The sequence below is a fragment of the Apiospora phragmitis genome (genome assembly GCF_038363925.1).
Source record: "Apiospora phragmitis strain CBS 135458 chromosome Unknown utg000001l:1.0-2902119.0:1.0-2906034.0, whole genome shotgun sequence".
Classification (NCBI taxonomy): domain Eukaryota; kingdom Fungi; phylum Ascomycota; class Sordariomycetes; order Amphisphaeriales; family Apiosporaceae; genus Apiospora; species Apiospora phragmitis.
Window position 1 is genome coordinate 880,460 of NW_027117399.1, and position 17,820 is coordinate 898,279.

Consider the following 17,820-nt stretch of genomic DNA (forward strand, 5'->3'; position numbering starts at 1 on the left):
GACATCTGGTTACGTTTCTAGCCACTATATCACTGGAATTTGGAGGAAGGTTTATATACCTATGTATGTATCGTCGAGACAATACCCAAAAGATTTTACGGTCTAGGCGGAAGGCGAATATAGCAATTCTTCAAATGGATAATAGCAAACAGATAATAGCAAGTGTACGAAATGTCGACCTCATATCTATCACTACTGGCCGCTCTGCCTCTACTTGCAGACGACTATCAGGGGTCCGATCAGAAGAACTACGCGTGTATATATACTATCTTTTGGTGCGTCGTGGTTGTACACATACAGCGCATGATCGCAAATGGGCTGGTCTCCGAAACATGATTAGTAGTCGGTAAAAACCCCCGAAGAAGCATCAAATAAAAGTGGCAGCCCAATGCATGATTCGTTGTCATGAGCTTGGTACGCCGGAGCCGGCGGGTTAGTGGTCACAGTAAAATAGGGGATTGGGTACCTGAAGGAATTCACGCGCAATCTTTGGAAAGAAGTATTAGCATCATTTGTGTTCATGAGATATCTTGATTGTTTGTGAGACGAACCCTAAAAGCAACATTTCTAAACCCTAGCGCAAGACTCCTATCCTGTCAGCCGTGAGTACTCCCTGTTTCTGCAACAGAGTGAAGGGCATATCCGCTCGTCGTTATCTGGACCGTGTCCTCGTCATCTAGAAGAAAGCAAGCTTGTGTTGAAGCAGCCAACCACCTTGGGTGGTTGGTATGGGAAGGTGGTGAAGAAGAGACTAGTATCGGTATCTGGTAGAGTAGTCTTTGGGACTGACGACCAGACCACGGCCCTTCTTGGCGCCCTTGTAAACAGTCTCGGTGATGTCGATGAGTTCTTGTTTGTCTTCTAGAACCCAGTTGATCTTGTTGTTGTTTCCGGTTCCGCAGTCGACCATGATATGCTTATTGCGGAAGAAGAACATGATGGTGCAGGCGTCGTACAATTCTGTTGGTTGCGCCGATTGATTAGTTCGTGGCCTGCGGAAAGATGCGCTGAGGGGCTTGATGTGGTAGTACTTACCATACATCTGGTTGAAATCTGGGACCTGGTCAATGTCGCACAGGTAGATGACGCAGAAGTTGGATACGGCGTTGGCGATCTTGTAGAGCATCTCGTCCTGCCTCATGCAGTCAGGATCCCAGTCTCTGCCGAATCGAATCAGGACGAGGCGATCTTCTTCCGAGAGGATGGCCTGGTCCACATGCCATCCCGTCTTGAGATGCGGAAGCACGAACGACATGATGAAAACAACAAGAAGTTTGCGTGTAGGGTCGTGAGGCGCGAAGGCGGAGTGGAAGATCCCACGACGTCTGGTGTTTGGAGTTTGACTGATGCAAGTGTGGGGTTTGGCGTGAGCGGGAAGTACATCAGGTGGGGGCATTCCTAAGTACTTACCTAGCCAGGAGCCGCAAGTACCTGTCAGTAGAAGCTAGTCCAGAAATAGAAGGCGGTCAGTTGCTCTATCTACAATCAGAAGGACTTGCCGGCAGAATCAGTACGACACCTTCAACTTTTTTAGTGGAGATTAACCATTTAGCTTCAATCGATGCATGATACGGAACATTAGGTGAAAAGTGCAGCAACATCGCAAAGAGATACATGTTGCATACACGGCAGATTTACCTCTTTTCGCAACGATTTGTCTCAGCCGAGGGTCTCCGGGAGCGGCTACAGGATCACTGCATCTTGGATATGAGAGGACGCTGAAAAGACAGCGGCTATAAGTCTTGTACTCCCATTCGGTTGATCCTCTGAGCCTAGGAGGAAAGATGATGAAACGGAAGAGGAATCCTGGTCGCGATGCGCCTCATGCCAACCCTACCGATACAACAAGGCCTCCCAAGAGGAAGCGCAATGTTGTCCACGAGGCGCCCACCTCGGAAGAGGTTCACACAGCCAGGCAACTCCACCATCTCTTGACGTTTGAGCAAGACTTGCGCAATTCCCGGCACGGCCTTCAGTCATTCAAGGAACTCCTCGATGCCATTGTGAACGACAAGCAAGTCACGCATGGCGCCAAGTTGGAGATTCTCACACAGTACCTTGATCTGACTAAGCCCAGGGAGTTTGAGGACGAGGTGCCCGTCTATCTCCCCGACATCATGGAAACTTGGAGCTTGGCGGCACAGATGGACAATGAGATCATCATGTCAGCAGTCGTCGTCGTCCTTGCCCTGCTCTTGAGGGTGTTATCAGACCATGTGGAGCTTGTGCCGACCGGTTTGGGCATTGCCCGTACCATTCTCCAGAAGCGCCAGCAAGAGCTTCTGGCCAAGAACCTATCAGCGCAAAAGGGGAGGGACTTCATCATATCGCCGAGTTTGAGACTGGTCAGGGAGGTAATCTGTCTAGATGGCGGCGCCCTTGCCGCGCCGACATTCCGGGCAAGAAACTTTACTTTGAAGTCATTGGCAAGGAACATGGGCCTCCGCTATCTCGGTGAAGGTGCAGAGGACCCCCAGAGACCTTCCATCCGAACCAATGCCGTCAGAGTATTCATGAGCTGTCTCAAGTATCTTCAGGTTGAGGCTAAGAAAGAGCTTCTATACCAGAAGGATGCTGTGGCCGCTCTAATGCGAGAACTCAGAGAAGACCCCTCGTACCTCATTCTGGAGATCCTCCATACCTTGAGAGACTCTGTTGTGCTGGATTCGAAATTGCCAAAAGACGTGAAAATTCGGCTCCTCAATGCACAATCACTGATACGGATATCCTCACTTTATACATATCATCAGGGGTCATCGCCAGCAGATGCTGATCAGGAGGTCCAGCAGGCAGCCCACACTTTCTTAATCGCAGCTTGCACGAGCACAGCGGCCGGTATAATACGACCTCAGAGTGGCTATTATCCCGACGGAGTCGATTCCGATGCCATCATTAACTCCGATCCTGATGATGTCAACGAGCCGGGCCTAGAGAGTGTGCCATGGATGGACAAGTTCAACGATGAAGTGCCCGTCCGCAACACTATGCTTGCCGAGTTCATCCAGACGCTTCGGCCGTGGTCAAGTCTAAAGCAGAATGAACTGCTTACTGCAATATTCGCAGCTTGCCCTGAACTCGTGGCCAACTACTACACCAGCAAAAGAGCATTTGGATTTGATCCGAAATTGTCCGCCACTTGGATCGGCTATTCTACACTCATTTTTAACACTATACGCCTCAACGTCCCCCCATTCTTTGGCCATCCCAACCAGTACGCCAAACTACCACCACCTACCTCAATTGTGCTTGGCAACATCCTCCCACTACCATTGGATGCGAAGACCATATCCCGCTGCTTGACCCTTACGCAAAACTCCAAACTCATATCTTTCTTCGCGGTCCGATTACTCGTAGTAGCTCTAGAAAAGCTTGCAGCTGTGTTGGAAATGCACAGGCAGGCTTCTCTTTCATCCAGTTCGCTTTGGAAGGATGCTGCCCGCCGGCTCGTGGAGGAATTCTGCCGGCGCGTACCTAACTTGAAAGACATCGTCGTAAGCGCTTATCGTGCCTTGTCCGATGACGACCTTCTACAACGAGTGGCTGTGACGCGATGCCTCCTATTGTACCATGAAGTAATTCCTCAACTTGCACTAGCGGCCAAGTTTGACTTTTCTTCGTTACTGTCCACTGCTATCAAGAATTTCGAAGCGTCAGAAGAAGAGAAAGAGGTTCGTTCGCTGCGGTTGCTAGAACTCGCAAATATCTCTGCGATTGCCGAGTACTCGCCTGGTATGAAATGGTTCTCTCATGGCAAGGATTACCAACACTCGCCTTTCATGACTCTGCTACGGCTGTTCACCGAAAACACCCAGGAGATGTTTACAGGGAAGTCGACCAACACACTGTTGTTTGTCGCTGAATCGCATGGCCTCGTCACAGGACAGTCACGGGGATCGGGCATCGAGCCGTTGATGGATGCCCTCCGGAAACAGGAGCACATTGATTCTGATATATGGGCTTTCCTGGACAACTGCGTGGAGCGGTGTGCGAGATCCCCGATCAAGTACCAGGAACTCATCATGGAGTTAAGATCTAAGCATGCGGATGGAGCAAAGACATTGGGAGACCTATCCATAACACCTTTGATGATGACCATGGTAGAGCAGCTACCTTTTGCGGTATCCTCGATGGCCAAGGGCAAAGCTCTCACCAGCCTCGCTGTGTTCCTGTCTGATTACCTCGGGGTTTCAAGGGAAGCAGGCATAGCGGATGTAATGCTCAAGGACGTGTTACAGAAGTTCAAAGGAGCATTCGGGAAGACAGAGACACAGAACAGTCTTTTCTTGTCGGACCTTCACGTTTCAGACGATATGGAGGTTGACGATGTCCCTGCCACGAATGGTCAAATTGAGGCCGATCACAGCGAACTGGGACGAGAAGAGGCGGAACAGCTTGAACAGCTGCTTCATGTGCCTGTCAAAGCTAGCAAGGACAACAATGCTTTGATGAACTGGTCATCCAAAACACCGGAAGAGCTGGTGGAAGAAGGCTACACAGCATCGGTTATCTGGCTCCTCTCATCGGAGCACCCTAGTATCCGTAAGGAGGCTCTGACCAGCTTGACCAAGATCGCACTCAAGGTCAAAGAATCAAGCTACGAAGAGAACGAACAGGTTTGGCTTCTGCTTTCGGAGCTGACCGAGACAGCCAGGTCGGTCATTGGTGAGGGCACGATGCCCAATACCATCCTGGCCTTTGTCTGTCGCGCGCTTGACATCTTGAAAAGCCCGACGCATGCCCTGTACCCGAAGCTCAACACATTTCTCACTCGCGGGCCCATCTGGGATCTCGATAAGGTCCCGATGGTCCAAGAGATCTTGCACGAAGGGCCTACGGCTGACGAAGCCTATTATACGGAGCTGAGCTGGCTTCTTTCCTATCTGCTAGATTCTCTCCGTAGTACAGCTGATGTGGCCGTCTTCCACAAGAGGAAGGTGTTTGAACGGGTGTTGGTACTCATGTCCAACCCTTACATGGGGCCCAATCTTCGCACACACATACTGCGGATCATCTACCGAGCTACGACAGTGGAAGGGAGGAAGCGATACGCTGGTGACTCGGTTCGGTGGTGTGAGTTGGCTATCGGCACAAGGGTTCACCAGTCCTACGGACGGGGATGTCTGCAGGGCCTTGGCTAAGCGATTATGTGCCACCTGCAGCGCGGGACGACTCGAGGCCTGGGCCAAATACTCGGGGAAAGACCTCGAGCAAGCACTGTAAGAACAATATAGATGGAGATAATACTTTGCCCTTTGAAATAAAATACCCACAATTCAGAGAAGCGTGCCACGGGGAAATTGCGGCATTCATTCATAACTTATGTAAACAAATTCCGTGGGGTTGTAGATCCAGATATCTCAAACTGGGGTATTCTCCCTGTGGAACTCGGGGCCCGTATTTGCGTCAAGCTCGCGCTCTTTCAAGATAAGGTGCATGCCGTGATGCATAGGTATGGAGTATACAAATGGATACCTCGTTCTTCCATCCTTCAGCTACCTGGCCAGAACTGGCAGACTGGCTACCTCTCTCAAGCTGCAATCTTTCATATTGGTAAAAGTGAGAATAGCATGCTTAAGCTTTCAAATTACTATTCAGGGTTATTGAAGACTAATAAATGAAGTCTCCAGGGAATCAAGGGTACCTGCTTATATTAGTATCAGGTAATGTGTGTGATACTTTGCTAGGAACCGCACACACTAGGGAGTACCTAGCAATGAGTTTAGAAACAACACGATGGGAGCGAGCATACTCTGGATTCTAGACTCCAGAGAATACGAACTGCGATATCCGTACGCGCTCCCTTTACATATAGGTCATACCCCTGTTAGTAGATATGGGGGAAAGTAGATATGTTGGTGTTAATGCATATTTTTCGGCCGTCAGCGCTGATTTTGGTGTACTAACAGATAAAACAGATAACAGATATGCTTTCTGAAAATATCTGATTACAAGGGTCTGTACAGGGGGGGGGGGCCGGATCCCTGTACACCCCCTGTACACGCTGATTTTAGGTATAAAATCTGACCTTTTCAGTGTCAACAGGCCTCCCCCCCCCCCAACCACTACCCGCACCACTATATGCATACAGCACCACCACATACAGTACCACATACAGCACCACATACAGCACCACCACCAACAGCACTATCTGATACGGTCACATGGGTTATCGCGATTGATCTCATCACAATTGATGTTGTTGGCGGTGTTGTTGGCGGCGCTATTGGTGGTGCTGTATGTGCTGCATGTGCTGCATGTGCTGTATGCGGTGGTGCAGAATTGGTGCCTTTTGGGTGGGAAAATGCACCAATTATGGAGCCCCATAAAAAGTCACGTGTGAGCCCTTAAGTAGATATGCTGGGGAAAACGCATAAATATTCGATGCCCGAGTCTCATCTATTAACAGGGGTAGGCCCTGTATCTTCTTCTCAGTCTGAAGAGCGGAGGGATGCCAAGCAGCATTACGAATCGCCAGCCAGCGATCTACAAAAGCCATCCGACGATCCGAATAAGGGACTAGTGGGACAACATACGACGACGACTGCCCAGTAGGACGTATCCGTACTGTATGACGAAACGGTCTGTCTCTCCACTTATATCCGCGTCACACAAGCCTGATCTCTCGTTTCAGATGGCCGACGACGACGAGAGCGAGTGTGGTCGGAGCATGTTTCATGTCCCTTTTTTCCCTTCGTGTACAGGGCGCATTTTGTCTCAGAATCAGTCAGCAAACTGCTTGCCTGGCTTGCTGGTGCTTAGCTCTTACTGGGATTGAATGGGTATCCCCTTTTTGGTAGTGATATGGAAAAGATGCATACCAGTATCAATGCTAGTCAGGCCAAGTCACTGAAATAGTACAAAGCTTATTCGGCCTTGCTGGCCAATAATCGGGCGGCTAAGCGCGTAAAGGTGAAACGGATCAGTGGCCTGGGCCTGGCCGTCCAACTACCAACCCAACAGGGCGGATGTTTGTGAGGCGCTGACTGTTTTCTGAACATCCATCCGCCGTTGGCAGTTGGGGTCGACTAGCGACCTCGCGACCGGGACCCGTAAGCGCCAAACGTTCCGGAAGAAGCAATTACCAGAAGTACGGGCTGGAACATGGAACAAGCCTCTCCTCCAGTGGTCTATCTCGATTGGTCTCGAGAACGCTCGCACAGAACGGCAGCATTCCAACTCTGGTTACTTCCCCTCCCGATCAGCAAGCCACCACTTCCGACTCCCTGGCCCAAGCAAAGCGATTCGCCAGTTCGGATTTGGCCATCTGCTTGCTGCTCGCTCAGGGGAGAGGGGTCTGGTTGAGGGTAAGCTGGCAAGTTCCGGGCCCCCAAGCCAGTCAAAGCCAGCACCCAAGCACCAAGCCTGTTCCAACTCCCATCTTGGGTAGCATTCGTTTCCTTCCTGGCCCCTGCATCAGCCGACTTTGGACTTTGGGGGCCCACAAGTACTTCTGACGACACCCAAGCTGGCCGTGGTTGATCTGTATCAACCGAATATTTTGTAACAATGGTTTGAGATCGGCATCAACCAATTGCGAAGACCGGGTCGCCCCGGGGTAGGGAGGGGCGGCCGGGCAAAGACACAAGCTTGACAAGGAAAAAGAAGAGCCATGGCAACGTACGCACATGGGGTAGATTCGTCAGCTGTGCCCCAGAAATGATGCATACTAGGTGCTAGGTTGTACACAAGCGCTGCCACTCTCTATTCTTGGGATGCACGGGTGGTGCTACTTGTACAATGAGCCGCGCCCGTTCTGGAACCAACGGCCTTTTTCATTCTTCTGCTTATGCCGGACAGTGAGTGAGTTGAGTTGCTAAGTTTATACCGGTAGTGAAACATATCTTAAAGTCGTCAGACCCCCTTCCAGAGAACCAGGCCAGAGAGGACTGTGTCTTCGTCTTCTTCCCCGGAAGTGTAGTATGCTTGCCGCTCACTGATCCATCCCATCCTCCACACGCCCGCCCCGTAATAGTCTATCATTATCATCATGTACGCCCATTCTCTCAAGCCGCGCTCTCGGTTACTGTCGCCCGTGTTCGTCTTCTTCTTCAGTCTCTTTGTCTTCTTTCAGCTCATCCGCTGGTGCCGGCCCACCCCCGGGGCTAGCCATCGGATATTGGTCGAGGAGGAATCGGGAGAGTCCTGCAAGCACCACGATGGCCTCTCCGACGTCTTCGTCGTCTTCAAGACGGGCGCCACCGAGGCCCTAGACCAGGTGCCCACCCACCTCGCCACCAGCCTGCGCTGCGTCCCGCACTACGCCATCTTCTCCGACTATGACGAGGTCATCGACGGCGTGCACGTCCAGGACGCCCTCGACGAGGTCCGCAGCGACCTCAAGGAAACCCACCCGGACTTCAAGTACTACCAGCGTTTGCAGGAGGGCGGCCGGTCCGCCTTTTCCGACAAGGAGAACGCCCTGTGGGCCGCCACCCAGAGCACCATCGCGGGCCGCGACACGCCCGGCTGGCGGCTGGACAAGTGGAAGTTCCTGCCCGCCGCCGAGAAGGCGCTGCGCCAGGGGGCCGGTACGGGCGCCAACTGGTACGTCTTCTACGAGGGCGATAGCTACATCTTCTGGCGCAACGTGCTGGACTGGATCTCCAACCTCGACCCGGCCCAGCCGCACTACCTCGGCAACCCCATGATCATCGGCGACGTCGCCTTCGCCCACGGCGGCTCCGGCTTCGTGCTGTCGCGCACCGCGCTCGAGATGGTCGTCGAGTACCGCCGCCAGAACCTCGAGTTCTACGATGCCTTCACCGCGAGCCACTGGGCCGGCGACTGCGTCCTGGGCAAGGCCCTCGCCGACGCCGGCGTCCCCCTGCTCTACGCCCGCCCCAACCTCCACGGCGACCACCCGGCCGAGCTGGGCTTCTTGGGCTCCGTCTCCGATCCCACGAGCCAGGACTGGTGCTACAACATCGCCAGCTACCACCACATGGCGCCATCTGACATTGTGCAGATGTCCATGTTCGAGCGCCAGTGGAACAGAGGGGTAAGTCACCTTTGGCTTTTTTGAAGCTCATCCTTCCCGAATAATAAGGTTTACGTTCGCTGACCTCGATTCATGAAACAGAACCGCACGATCTTACGGCACGGAGACGTCTTCACGAACTGGGTCCTACCGCACATCACGTCACGCCGCGATGCATGGGATAACTTGTCCGAAGACGCGGTGGAGTACCCCGAAGGCACAACCATCACCATGCGGGACTGCTACAAGGTTTGCCTGGGCCAGCCGGACTGCATGCAGTACTCGCTCTCTGGGCAGTCGACGTGCAGGACGTCCAAGATGATGCGGCTCGGCCACCGCCGCCCGGCGGTCGAGGGCGAGGAGACCATGGCGTCGGGCTGGATGACGCATCGGGTGAATGCGTTTGTGGAAGTCATGGACGAGTACTGCGGCCAAGAGGGCTGGGTATTACCATAGACTGGGTTCTATTCTTTCTTGCTTTCTTTTTTCTATGCCCATTTTGTGTAGAATGGCTTGATTTCTATTTATTTTGTACTTGGGGATTATCTGGAGCGACGGCGTTAAAGGGGGGTACCAATTAAACATCATCTGCAGGATAGCGGCGGAGATGGGGAAGAGGAGCATTGCATCGTTTGGGGTTTCCAGAACGAAGGTCCCCATACCCATGGGTAGAACTGTATAAAATAGCGAGGCTTCACTGGCCATCATCCAGCATATTCATGAATCTCTACTAGAAAATTTCAAATCATCAAGCAACATAATCTTCACTGCTCCTTTGTCCTTTGGGGGCCTGTAGTGCTCCAACGATGCCAAGGGGAAATGATGTTCGCCACTGCATCTTCCTCCGATGGTAACCCATCCTTTTGGCTGGGAACCGGCTCCCTCTCCCTGTGCCCCGATCATGCAGTAACACATAGCCGTGCGGAGAATGATATCCGTCCTTTACAGACAGAGGAATGCGGAGGGCTCGTACGATCCTTTACCCCACTGCGTGATATATATAGGTCGCTCGTTCACCGGGTCTCTAAAATTTAACACACACAATTTGTCGGAGTCAAATAGGCAATTATAGAGCCTTATGCTCTCCAGACGGACTTCATAGTGACTGGACTGTACTGAAGTACACAGACCACATACCATACACAGCCAAACTGGGATCATGGAGTATTCGGCACATATCTGACTCCTAGCCGGAATAGTGTTATCGTTCTGGCTGGTGTCTACCGCCGTTTCCTGGTGGCGGCTCCGTCACGTTCCGGGCCCTTTCTTCGCCTCGGTCTCATGGCTATGGACCCCGTACAAGATCTTCCGCTGCCGTGGCAGCGACCACTTGCAACTGCGGAAGTACGGGTCCGTGGTGCGGACTGGCCCAAACCAAGTTGTCATTGACGACCCTCAGGCCTTCCGGCAGGTCAACGGGGCCCGCAGCCTGGCCAACCGGAGCACGTGGTACTCGGCCACCAAGCTGGACCCGCTGCAGGACACCACGTTCTCGTCGCTCGAGATCGGCCCGCACGACCGGCTCAAGGCGAAGTCGGCGTCGGCCTACAGCGGGCGCGACGGCGGCGTCGACTTCGAGGCGGCCGTCGATAGGACCACCAAGTATTTCATCGAGGCCATCCGTCACCGGCACCTTTCTAAGGGGGGCGACGACCTCGTCGAGGTCGACTTCGCCCACCTCATTCGCTACTTCACCCTCGACCTCATCACGGACGTCGGCTACGGGCAGAGGTTCGGCTTCCTGGATGGCAAGGACGACGAGTATCATTACACTGAGGGGATCGAGCAGTGGGAGGTGTATATTGGCATGCTGGGCGAGATACCGCCGCTACGCAATCTGCTTGTTAATCCTATCATTTCACCTTGGGTTGCCCCTAAGCCAGGAGGGGAGTATGGGATAAGTAAAATTTTGGGGTAAAGGCCACCTCCCCTTTTCGTCAGCTGCCAATAGACTCGGGGAAGGGTCGAAGCCAGGCAGATGCTAACAGGATATGTACTCGGATAGTATTGCTCACCAAATCATTGTCGGGCGTTTCGCAGACGACGCGAAGGATCGAGGAGACATGATCGTAAGTTCCGAGAAAAACAAACCCGTCCTGTTCCTCAGAATCACCAGCCTAAGAAAGATAAAAGCTTGAATGAAAACTAACCGTCACTCAGGGAGCCTTCATGCGCAGCGGAATGAGCCAACGGGAAACTCTAGCCGAATCATTCGTTCAGACTCTGGCTGGTTCAGACACTACAGCCATCGTCATCCGCACGACCATGTTGCATGCCATAACTGCGCCCAGGGTCTACCAGCGCCTGGAACAGGACATCAAGGCTGCAGGCGAAGGCTGCAGGCGTTGATAAGTCGTCCCCTATCAGCAACGAACAGGCTAAGAGCCTTTCTTACTTTCAGGTGAGCAGATCATCCCAGTGCCTCACTCTATAACTATCGTTGTTCTCCTATCTCTCCTCTGTCGAGTAAAATCGCATCTCCTGGTGAGCAGGAGTTAGGCTGACCCCTGTCTCTCTACCTACCACGCCAGGCCGTCATGTGGGAAGGCTTCCGGATGGGCCCACCCGCACTGTACGGCCTGTTCAAGGTCCTCCCGCCGGGCGGCGCGACGGTCTGCGGCGTCCCGCTGCCCGGCGGTACGTCGGTCGGCGCCAACTACGTCGCCATGATGCAGCGGGCCGACGTCTTCGGCCGGGATGCGCACCTGTTCCGCCCCGAGCGGTTCCTCGAGTGCGACGAGGTGGCCAGGAAGGAGATGGTCCGCACGGTGGAGCTCCTCTTCGGGTACGGGAGGTGGCAGTGCGCGGGCAAGAACTTGGCGATGATTGAGCTGAACAAGATCTTCTTTGAGGTGAGTGACTTCCCTTTCGTTTCCCTCTTCTTGCGATGATCGGGGTAGAAAAGGGTATATAAATATGTTCTCTTCTTCTTCTTTTCTTCCCTCTATTGGGAAGGGGAGAAGAACGAACTACTGAGCATGCTGTTAATCATAAACTGACTCATTCGCCTCGGTAGCTGCTGAGGGCTTTCGACTTCCAGATTGTATATCCCGGCAAGGCGTGGGAAGCGAAGTCGACGACTATCAACATACAGAGTAAGATGTGGGTCAAGATCACGGAGGCATCAGATGAATAGTGTGGCTCGGTTTCGTGAAGCGGATATTCACATTACTCGCAGCGTGTATACTGTCTTTCCCTAATACTAAGTTTGAGCTGCAAAAGGGAACAATACGAGTCCTCCTGGATGTATAAGGTTGGCCACGACACAGGTATCTTTATCATACATATTTTACCCCGAAAGCCCCTATATATATATATATATATATGTGTGTGTGTGTGTGGCAATAAAAACAGACGGAAAAGTCGGATGGCTTAGGATGGTGAGGACGACTAGTAAGCAGTGCTCAGCTGAGCCGATAAGGCGGCCATACTCATAAATTGTTCACAAGAGTATTCGAGATGTCCAGATGTAGTGTTTCAACTTATTCAGGTAATACAAAGCTTAGGTATTAATGCCATGTGGCAGAGCCGGACCCTCTCACGCACGCCCCGCAGGACCCTGTTACAGTACTGCGCTACCCCTCTATTGCGTCTTAACCTCCTGATCCAGCTCGACGGCCTTAACGTGCTCGTGGCTCTCCATGGTGCTCATGGAGTCTTTTAGGGAACTCAACACTGGTATTGGGCAAGAAGTGTCAGCTTGAGTTGAGATTGATGCGGCATTTGGGATAGGAAAGAAAGGCGAAGGTGTAGTAGGTAGCAACATACGAGAATCCCTTGATGAGGTTGTACTCGTGGCCGATCTTGCCGCCCTGGTCCTCGGCATGCTTCTTCGCAGCGGCGATGTGTTCGGCCGAAGCATCGGGCTTGCAGGTGACCTGTTCCGGTAGATGTTAGAAATCTTCATGGATGAAGAGCCAAACGAAACGTGCGCCACGACGGTAGACGTACAATGTAGGTAGGCATCTTGGCTTGTGTAGATTCGCGGAAGAATCGCTTGGAGGTTGTTGGCTTTAGATAATGGGAGCGTAAAGAAGTGGGCTTGGGAGTTGATGTTTGTCTTGGGAAGAGGAGAAGCTGTCGAGGAGGCATGGGATATTAATAAGAGAAGAGGCCGCTGCCTTGTTTACCTACTGAGGATCCAACCCCATCAACAGCTACCTAACCTACCTACCTAACCATACTACGAGAGCCTACGGATAGAGACAAAGGAGTGGGCGCGCACTGCATACGTCATGCCGCTAGCTTATGCCTAAGGTTGCCTCTTGAAGCCGAGCAGTCAGTCACGCACACCACATGAGACGAGACGACACGACATCTTCAGTGACCACACACACACACACATGCAACCAGGAACTGCTAGAACAAGGACTGGTTTTCGCGGCCCAACCAAGTTTTTGGGAGTCAGCTCTTGTCGTGATGCATCTATCATAGACATACTAGTTGACCGATGTCTTACTTGCATCTACTATACTAGTGGCTGCTTGGCAAACGACAACAGCAACCTGCGACGTCGTAAGTATGGGCAGAATGAGGGGTCATCATCACTGTTGCGCCGGCTGTAAGACTGGTTATCTTATCAAGCCCACTGCCCCTCCCCCCCAAGCCCCTCTTCCCATTGAGGGACTCCACGGTACGAAGGTACAAGTCATAGCGTCCCGTTAAACTGCCCCACATCGATAGAATCGATAAGCTCTGATTAGATAACCATCTCGAACTTTTTTTTTGCTGGTAAGAGAACTTCCCATATGGAGTGTACATAGAGATATCGATCCTGGCTTGTGAACGGTTCTGGTGCTTTTTACATGAGAAACGCCGCCCATCATGGAGGACCAGTCGCATAAGCCTCATCGCAAGGCAAAAGAAAAGAAGAAGCACTCCGGAGGTTGGTAATTATCTTTTCCCTTCTCAATTGCCTTGTCCTAACCGCGTTTGTCCTTCTAGATGTCAATCCCAAGGCCTTCGGTGTTTCCAACCCGGGCAAGCTTGCGAGGCAAGCCGCTCGCTCGCAGGATATCAAAGAGAAAAGCTTTCACGTTCCTCTCGCCGACCGTACACCCGACCAAGCGCCTGCACCTCGTCTCGTCTCGATTGTTGGCCCGCCCGGCGTTGGAAAGACCACACTTCTGAAGTCGCTGGTTCGCAGATATGCTAAGGAGACCCTGCAAGAGCCCCAGGGCCCTATTACTGTAGTCACGTCCAAGAAACAACGTTTGACCTTTCAAGAATGCCCCAATACGTTAGAAGCCATGGTAGATACGGCCAAGGTGGCCGATATTGTCTTGCTGATGATTGACGGTAACTACGGGTTTGAAATGGAAACTATGGAGTTTCTCAACGTCTTGAGTGCCACGGGTATGCCAGGAAATGTCTTCGGTGTCCTGACTCATTTGGATCTTTTCCGAAAACCCCAAGCGCTGAAAGATGCAAAGAAGCGACTGAAGCACCGACTCTGGAGCGAGCTCTACAACGGCGCCCACCTATTCTACTTGTCGGGAGTGATCAACGGACGCTACCCTGACCGCGAGATCCACAACTTGTCGCGTTTCCTTTCGGTCATGAAGAACCCCCGACCTTTGGTCTGGCGTAACTCGCATTGCTACTCTGTCATCGACTCGTTCCGAGACATTACGCATCCTACAGCCATGGAGGAAGACAAAAGTTGCGACCGAACAATCGCCCTGAGCGGATACCTGAGGGGTACGAACCTTGCGGCCGAGGGACAAAGAGTTACGGTGCCTGGCCTCGGCGACTTCACCGTATCCCAAGTTCAGGCGTTGCCGGATCCATGCCCGACACCTCAAATGATACAGGCAATGGCCAAAATAACAGGAAAGACTGGCAGGAGGAGGCTGGATGAGAAAGACAAGAAAGTCCACGCGCCCATGTCTGACAGATCTGGTCTTAAGATCGATGGAGACGCAATCTGGATCACGCGGGAGAAGGGTTTCAACTTCGACAAGGACGCCGAGGGCGTCGAACGCGGCGAAGGCGAAGAACTCATCATTTCACTGCAGGATCAGAAGAGGCTGCTCGGCCAAACCGATGATGGCGTACAACTTTTCCGTGGCGGCGAGAAGATCTCGAAGGTCGCCGAGGAAGAGGACACTGGCAGGAAGAAGCACAGAACCGTCAGGGTGGCCGAGAGAGACGAGGACGAAGATGAAATCGTGGACGATGAGGGCTTCGTTAGTAGCGGAGGAGGACGCTGGGTCTGACGAGGAAGCCGAGTTCAGTGAACAGAAACTGGGCAAACTTTTCCGGCAAGATAAGGACAAGGCTGGTAATGAAGACGACTTCGCCTTCGCCGACAGCGACTCCGATATGGGTGATCTTGGCTCCGAATACGAGGACGAAGAAGCCGATGATGATTCGGACGACGATGCAGATCTCGACGACGAATACCAAGCAGAAAGCCGATGGAAGGAGAACCTGACGCAAAGAGCATCGAGTATGTACGGCAAGCGTCCATCATATCGAACTGCTGACCTTGCGCGGCTGATGTACAGTACATCCATTTCTGCTGATGAGGTTCTACAAAGATGGAAAGGCGAGGTTGAGGAGGAGGAAGACGAAGACGACATCGAAGCAGCTGACGAAGATGATTTCTTCAAGAAGACCAAGAATGAAAAAGACGCAATAACCGATGATCGTGCTTTGCCTGCCTACGACTACGAGCAACTCGCTGCCAAGTGGGCCCTAGAAGATAACATCGAGCTCATCCGAGAGCGATTTACCACTGCGAATCTCAATGGCGCTGACGGGGAAGGTGAAGATGGCGAAGACGGGTTTGGGAACGAAGACAGTGAGGGTGATGGAGAATTTGAGGATCTTGAAACTGGCGAAGTTCACAAGGCCGAATCAAAGCCATTGGAAGACTTCGACGAGGAGCGTGCCCAGAACGCGAAGCGTAAAGAGGAACTGAAGCTTCGGTTCGAACAAGAAGATCGTGAGGGTTTTGCCAACGATAAGGCCAATGCTCGGCGTGAAGCTGGTGCAGATGCCGACGAGTTCGGCGAGAACGAATGGTATGACAGGCAGAAGGCTGTCATCCAAAAGCAGCTTGACATCAACAACGCCGAGTTCGAGGCACTGGATGAGTCGCAGCGTGTCAGTGTTGAGGGATACCGCGCCGGCCAGTATGTGACCATTACGATCGAGGGTGTGCCAGCCGAGTTCACCGAGAACTTCGATGCTCGTATGCCAATAATTGTTGGTGGAATTACTCCGACTGAAGACCGATTCGGATTCTGCCAGGCAAGAATCAAGAGACATCGATGGCATAAGAAGATCCTCAAGTCCGGAGACCCTCTTATCATCTCTCTGGGTTGGCGCAGATTCCAGACTCTGTAAGCACCATCCCCTCTACACGTTCCAGTCGACATTAGGATGCCCAAGCTAACTGAATACACCCAGTCCCATGTATAGTATATCCGACAATCGGACAAGGAACCGCCTACTAAAGTACACTCCTGAGCACATGCATTGTTTTGCTACCTGGTGGGGTCCTCTGATAGCACCCAACACTGGTTTCGTTGCTTTCAACACCTTGTCGTCCCAGAACCCTGGCTTCAGAATTGCTGCCACGGGTACGATTTTGAGCGTTGATGAGACGACCGAGACTGTCAAGAAGCTCAAGTTGACCGGTGTACCTTACAAGATCTTCAAGAACACTGCTTTCATCAAGGATATGTTCAATTCGTCTCTTGAAGTGGCCAAGATGGAGGGTGTGGCCATCAAGACGGTTTCCGGCATCCGTGGTCAGATCAAGAAAGCTCTAAGCAAGGACGATGGCAAGTTCCGTGCTACCTTCGAAGACAAGATACTGATGAGCGATCTTGTGATTATGCGCGCCTGGTATCCTATTAAACCCCACCGTTACTACAACCCTGTGACGAATCTTCTGGGAGGATGGCAGGGCATGCGGTTGACTGGCGAGGTTCGGCGAGACCAAGGCTTGCCCGCGCCGCAGAACAAGGACAGTAAGTATAAGCCGATTGAGAGAGCAACGCGCCATTTCAATCCTCTGAGGGTGCCCCGTGCTCTGCCGCCGAGCTGCCCTACAAATCCCAGATCATCCAGACAAAGGCTCAGCGCCACAAGACGTACACGCAGAAGCGTGCCGTGGTTTTGGGAGGCGAGGAGAAGAAGGCGCGCGACCTCATGCAGAAACTCACGACCATTCGCAAAGACACCATCGCGAAGCGTCACGCCAAAAAGGAGGAGAAGCGTGCGGAATTCCGCAAGAAGATGGCGACTCTCGCTGAGAAGAAGGAACAGCGCGAGAAGAGAGAGACTAAAGACTACTGGCGCCAAGAGGGCCGCAAGAGGAAGGCGGACGAGAGCGGCGGCGGCGGGAAGAGGAGACGATAGTCCTGTTCTCGTTACTCGGATTTGCGTGCTGTGTTTCTATCAAAACAAGCTGTATACTTAGACATATAGTATCTGCCCGGCTTAGAGGCGTATATAAAACCTTTTATTTTCATGATGCCAGACGTCTCTTGTTCAGCATCTGTAAGTCACTATTGTAACAGGCAATGTTAGCCAGCCCCTGAATCTGGAGTTAGGGTAGATTTAGAAGCCTGTTGCTGCGATGGGGAAGATGCCGCCAAACCAGATGCCAGCTCAGCAAGGTAAATAATGATAAGCATAATAAACACATCTTTCAGTTCCGAGAGACCTATCTGGTCGCCCCTTCATCTTGAGGCGGCGCTACGTTGTGTTCCATCCATGAGTGTTTTCAGTGCTTGCCGACGCACTTGAGCATGATTCTGGAGAGTTATAATCAAGGCCAGCAAAACAGCCACAATACTTCCGTCGTCTTCGCTTTCGGTTTGCCGTTT

General features: G+C 52.4%; 7 protein-coding genes across 7 annotated transcripts; 5 read left to right on the forward strand and 2 right to left on the reverse strand.

Moving 5' to 3' along the window:
- Nucleotides 1-751: 751 nt before the first annotated feature.
- On the reverse strand, nucleotides 752-1,255 carry PG994_000257 (uncharacterized protein; the record flags this gene model as incomplete). Its single annotated transcript, XM_066851666.1, has 1 exon — nucleotides 752-1,255. The coding sequence occupies one exon, from the start codon at nucleotides 1,253-1,255 to the stop codon at nucleotides 752-754; it is 504 nt and encodes a 167-aa protein (XP_066722298.1).
- Nucleotides 1,256-1,784: 529 nt separating this feature from the next.
- Nucleotides 1,785-5,220, forward strand: PG994_000258 (uncharacterized protein; the record flags this gene model as incomplete). The annotated part of the gene is made up of 2 exons (XM_066851667.1): nucleotides 1,785-5,070; nucleotides 5,093-5,220. The coding sequence occupies 2 exons, from the start codon at nucleotides 1,785-1,787 to the stop codon at nucleotides 5,218-5,220; spliced, it is 3,414 nt and encodes a 1,137-aa protein (XP_066722299.1).
- Nucleotides 5,221-7,987: 2,767 nt separating this feature from the next.
- On the forward strand, nucleotides 7,988-9,433 carry PG994_000259 (uncharacterized protein; the record flags this gene model as incomplete). The annotated part of the gene is made up of 2 exons (XM_066851668.1): nucleotides 7,988-8,998; nucleotides 9,080-9,433. 2 exons carry the CDS (start codon nucleotides 7,988-7,990, stop codon nucleotides 9,431-9,433), a joined length of 1,365 nt encoding a protein of 454 aa, XP_066722300.1.
- A 366-nt stretch (nucleotides 9,434-9,799) lies between these two features.
- Nucleotides 9,800-11,326, forward strand: PG994_000260 (LolP protein; the record flags this gene model as incomplete). Its single annotated transcript, XM_066851669.1, has 4 exons — nucleotides 9,800-9,827; nucleotides 10,168-10,774; nucleotides 10,983-11,046; nucleotides 11,138-11,326. The coding sequence occupies 4 exons, from the start codon at nucleotides 9,800-9,802 to the stop codon at nucleotides 11,324-11,326; spliced, it is 888 nt and encodes a 295-aa protein (XP_066722301.1).
- A 188-nt stretch (nucleotides 11,327-11,514) lies between these two features.
- On the forward strand, nucleotides 11,515-12,113 carry PG994_000261 (uncharacterized protein; the record flags this gene model as incomplete). Its single annotated transcript, XM_066851670.1, has 2 exons — nucleotides 11,515-11,829; nucleotides 11,994-12,113. The coding sequence occupies 2 exons, from the start codon at nucleotides 11,515-11,517 to the stop codon at nucleotides 12,111-12,113; spliced, it is 435 nt and encodes a 144-aa protein (XP_066722302.1).
- A 559-nt stretch (nucleotides 12,114-12,672) lies between these two features.
- PG994_000262 (uncharacterized protein) lies at nucleotides 12,673-13,069 on the reverse strand (the record flags this gene model as incomplete). Its single annotated transcript, XM_066851671.1, has 2 exons — nucleotides 12,673-12,855; nucleotides 12,929-13,069. The coding sequence occupies 2 exons, from the start codon at nucleotides 13,067-13,069 to the stop codon at nucleotides 12,673-12,675; spliced, it is 324 nt and encodes a 107-aa protein (XP_066722303.1).
- A 732-nt stretch (nucleotides 13,070-13,801) lies between these two features.
- PG994_000263 (uncharacterized protein) lies at nucleotides 13,802-17,350 on the forward strand (the record flags this gene model as incomplete). The annotated part of the gene is made up of 5 exons (XM_066851672.1): nucleotides 13,802-13,862; nucleotides 13,922-15,165; nucleotides 15,221-16,326; nucleotides 16,394-16,916; nucleotides 17,051-17,350. 5 exons carry the CDS (start codon nucleotides 13,802-13,804, stop codon nucleotides 17,348-17,350), a joined length of 3,234 nt encoding a protein of 1,077 aa, XP_066722304.1.
- Between the last annotated feature and the right edge of the window lie 470 nt (nucleotides 17,351-17,820).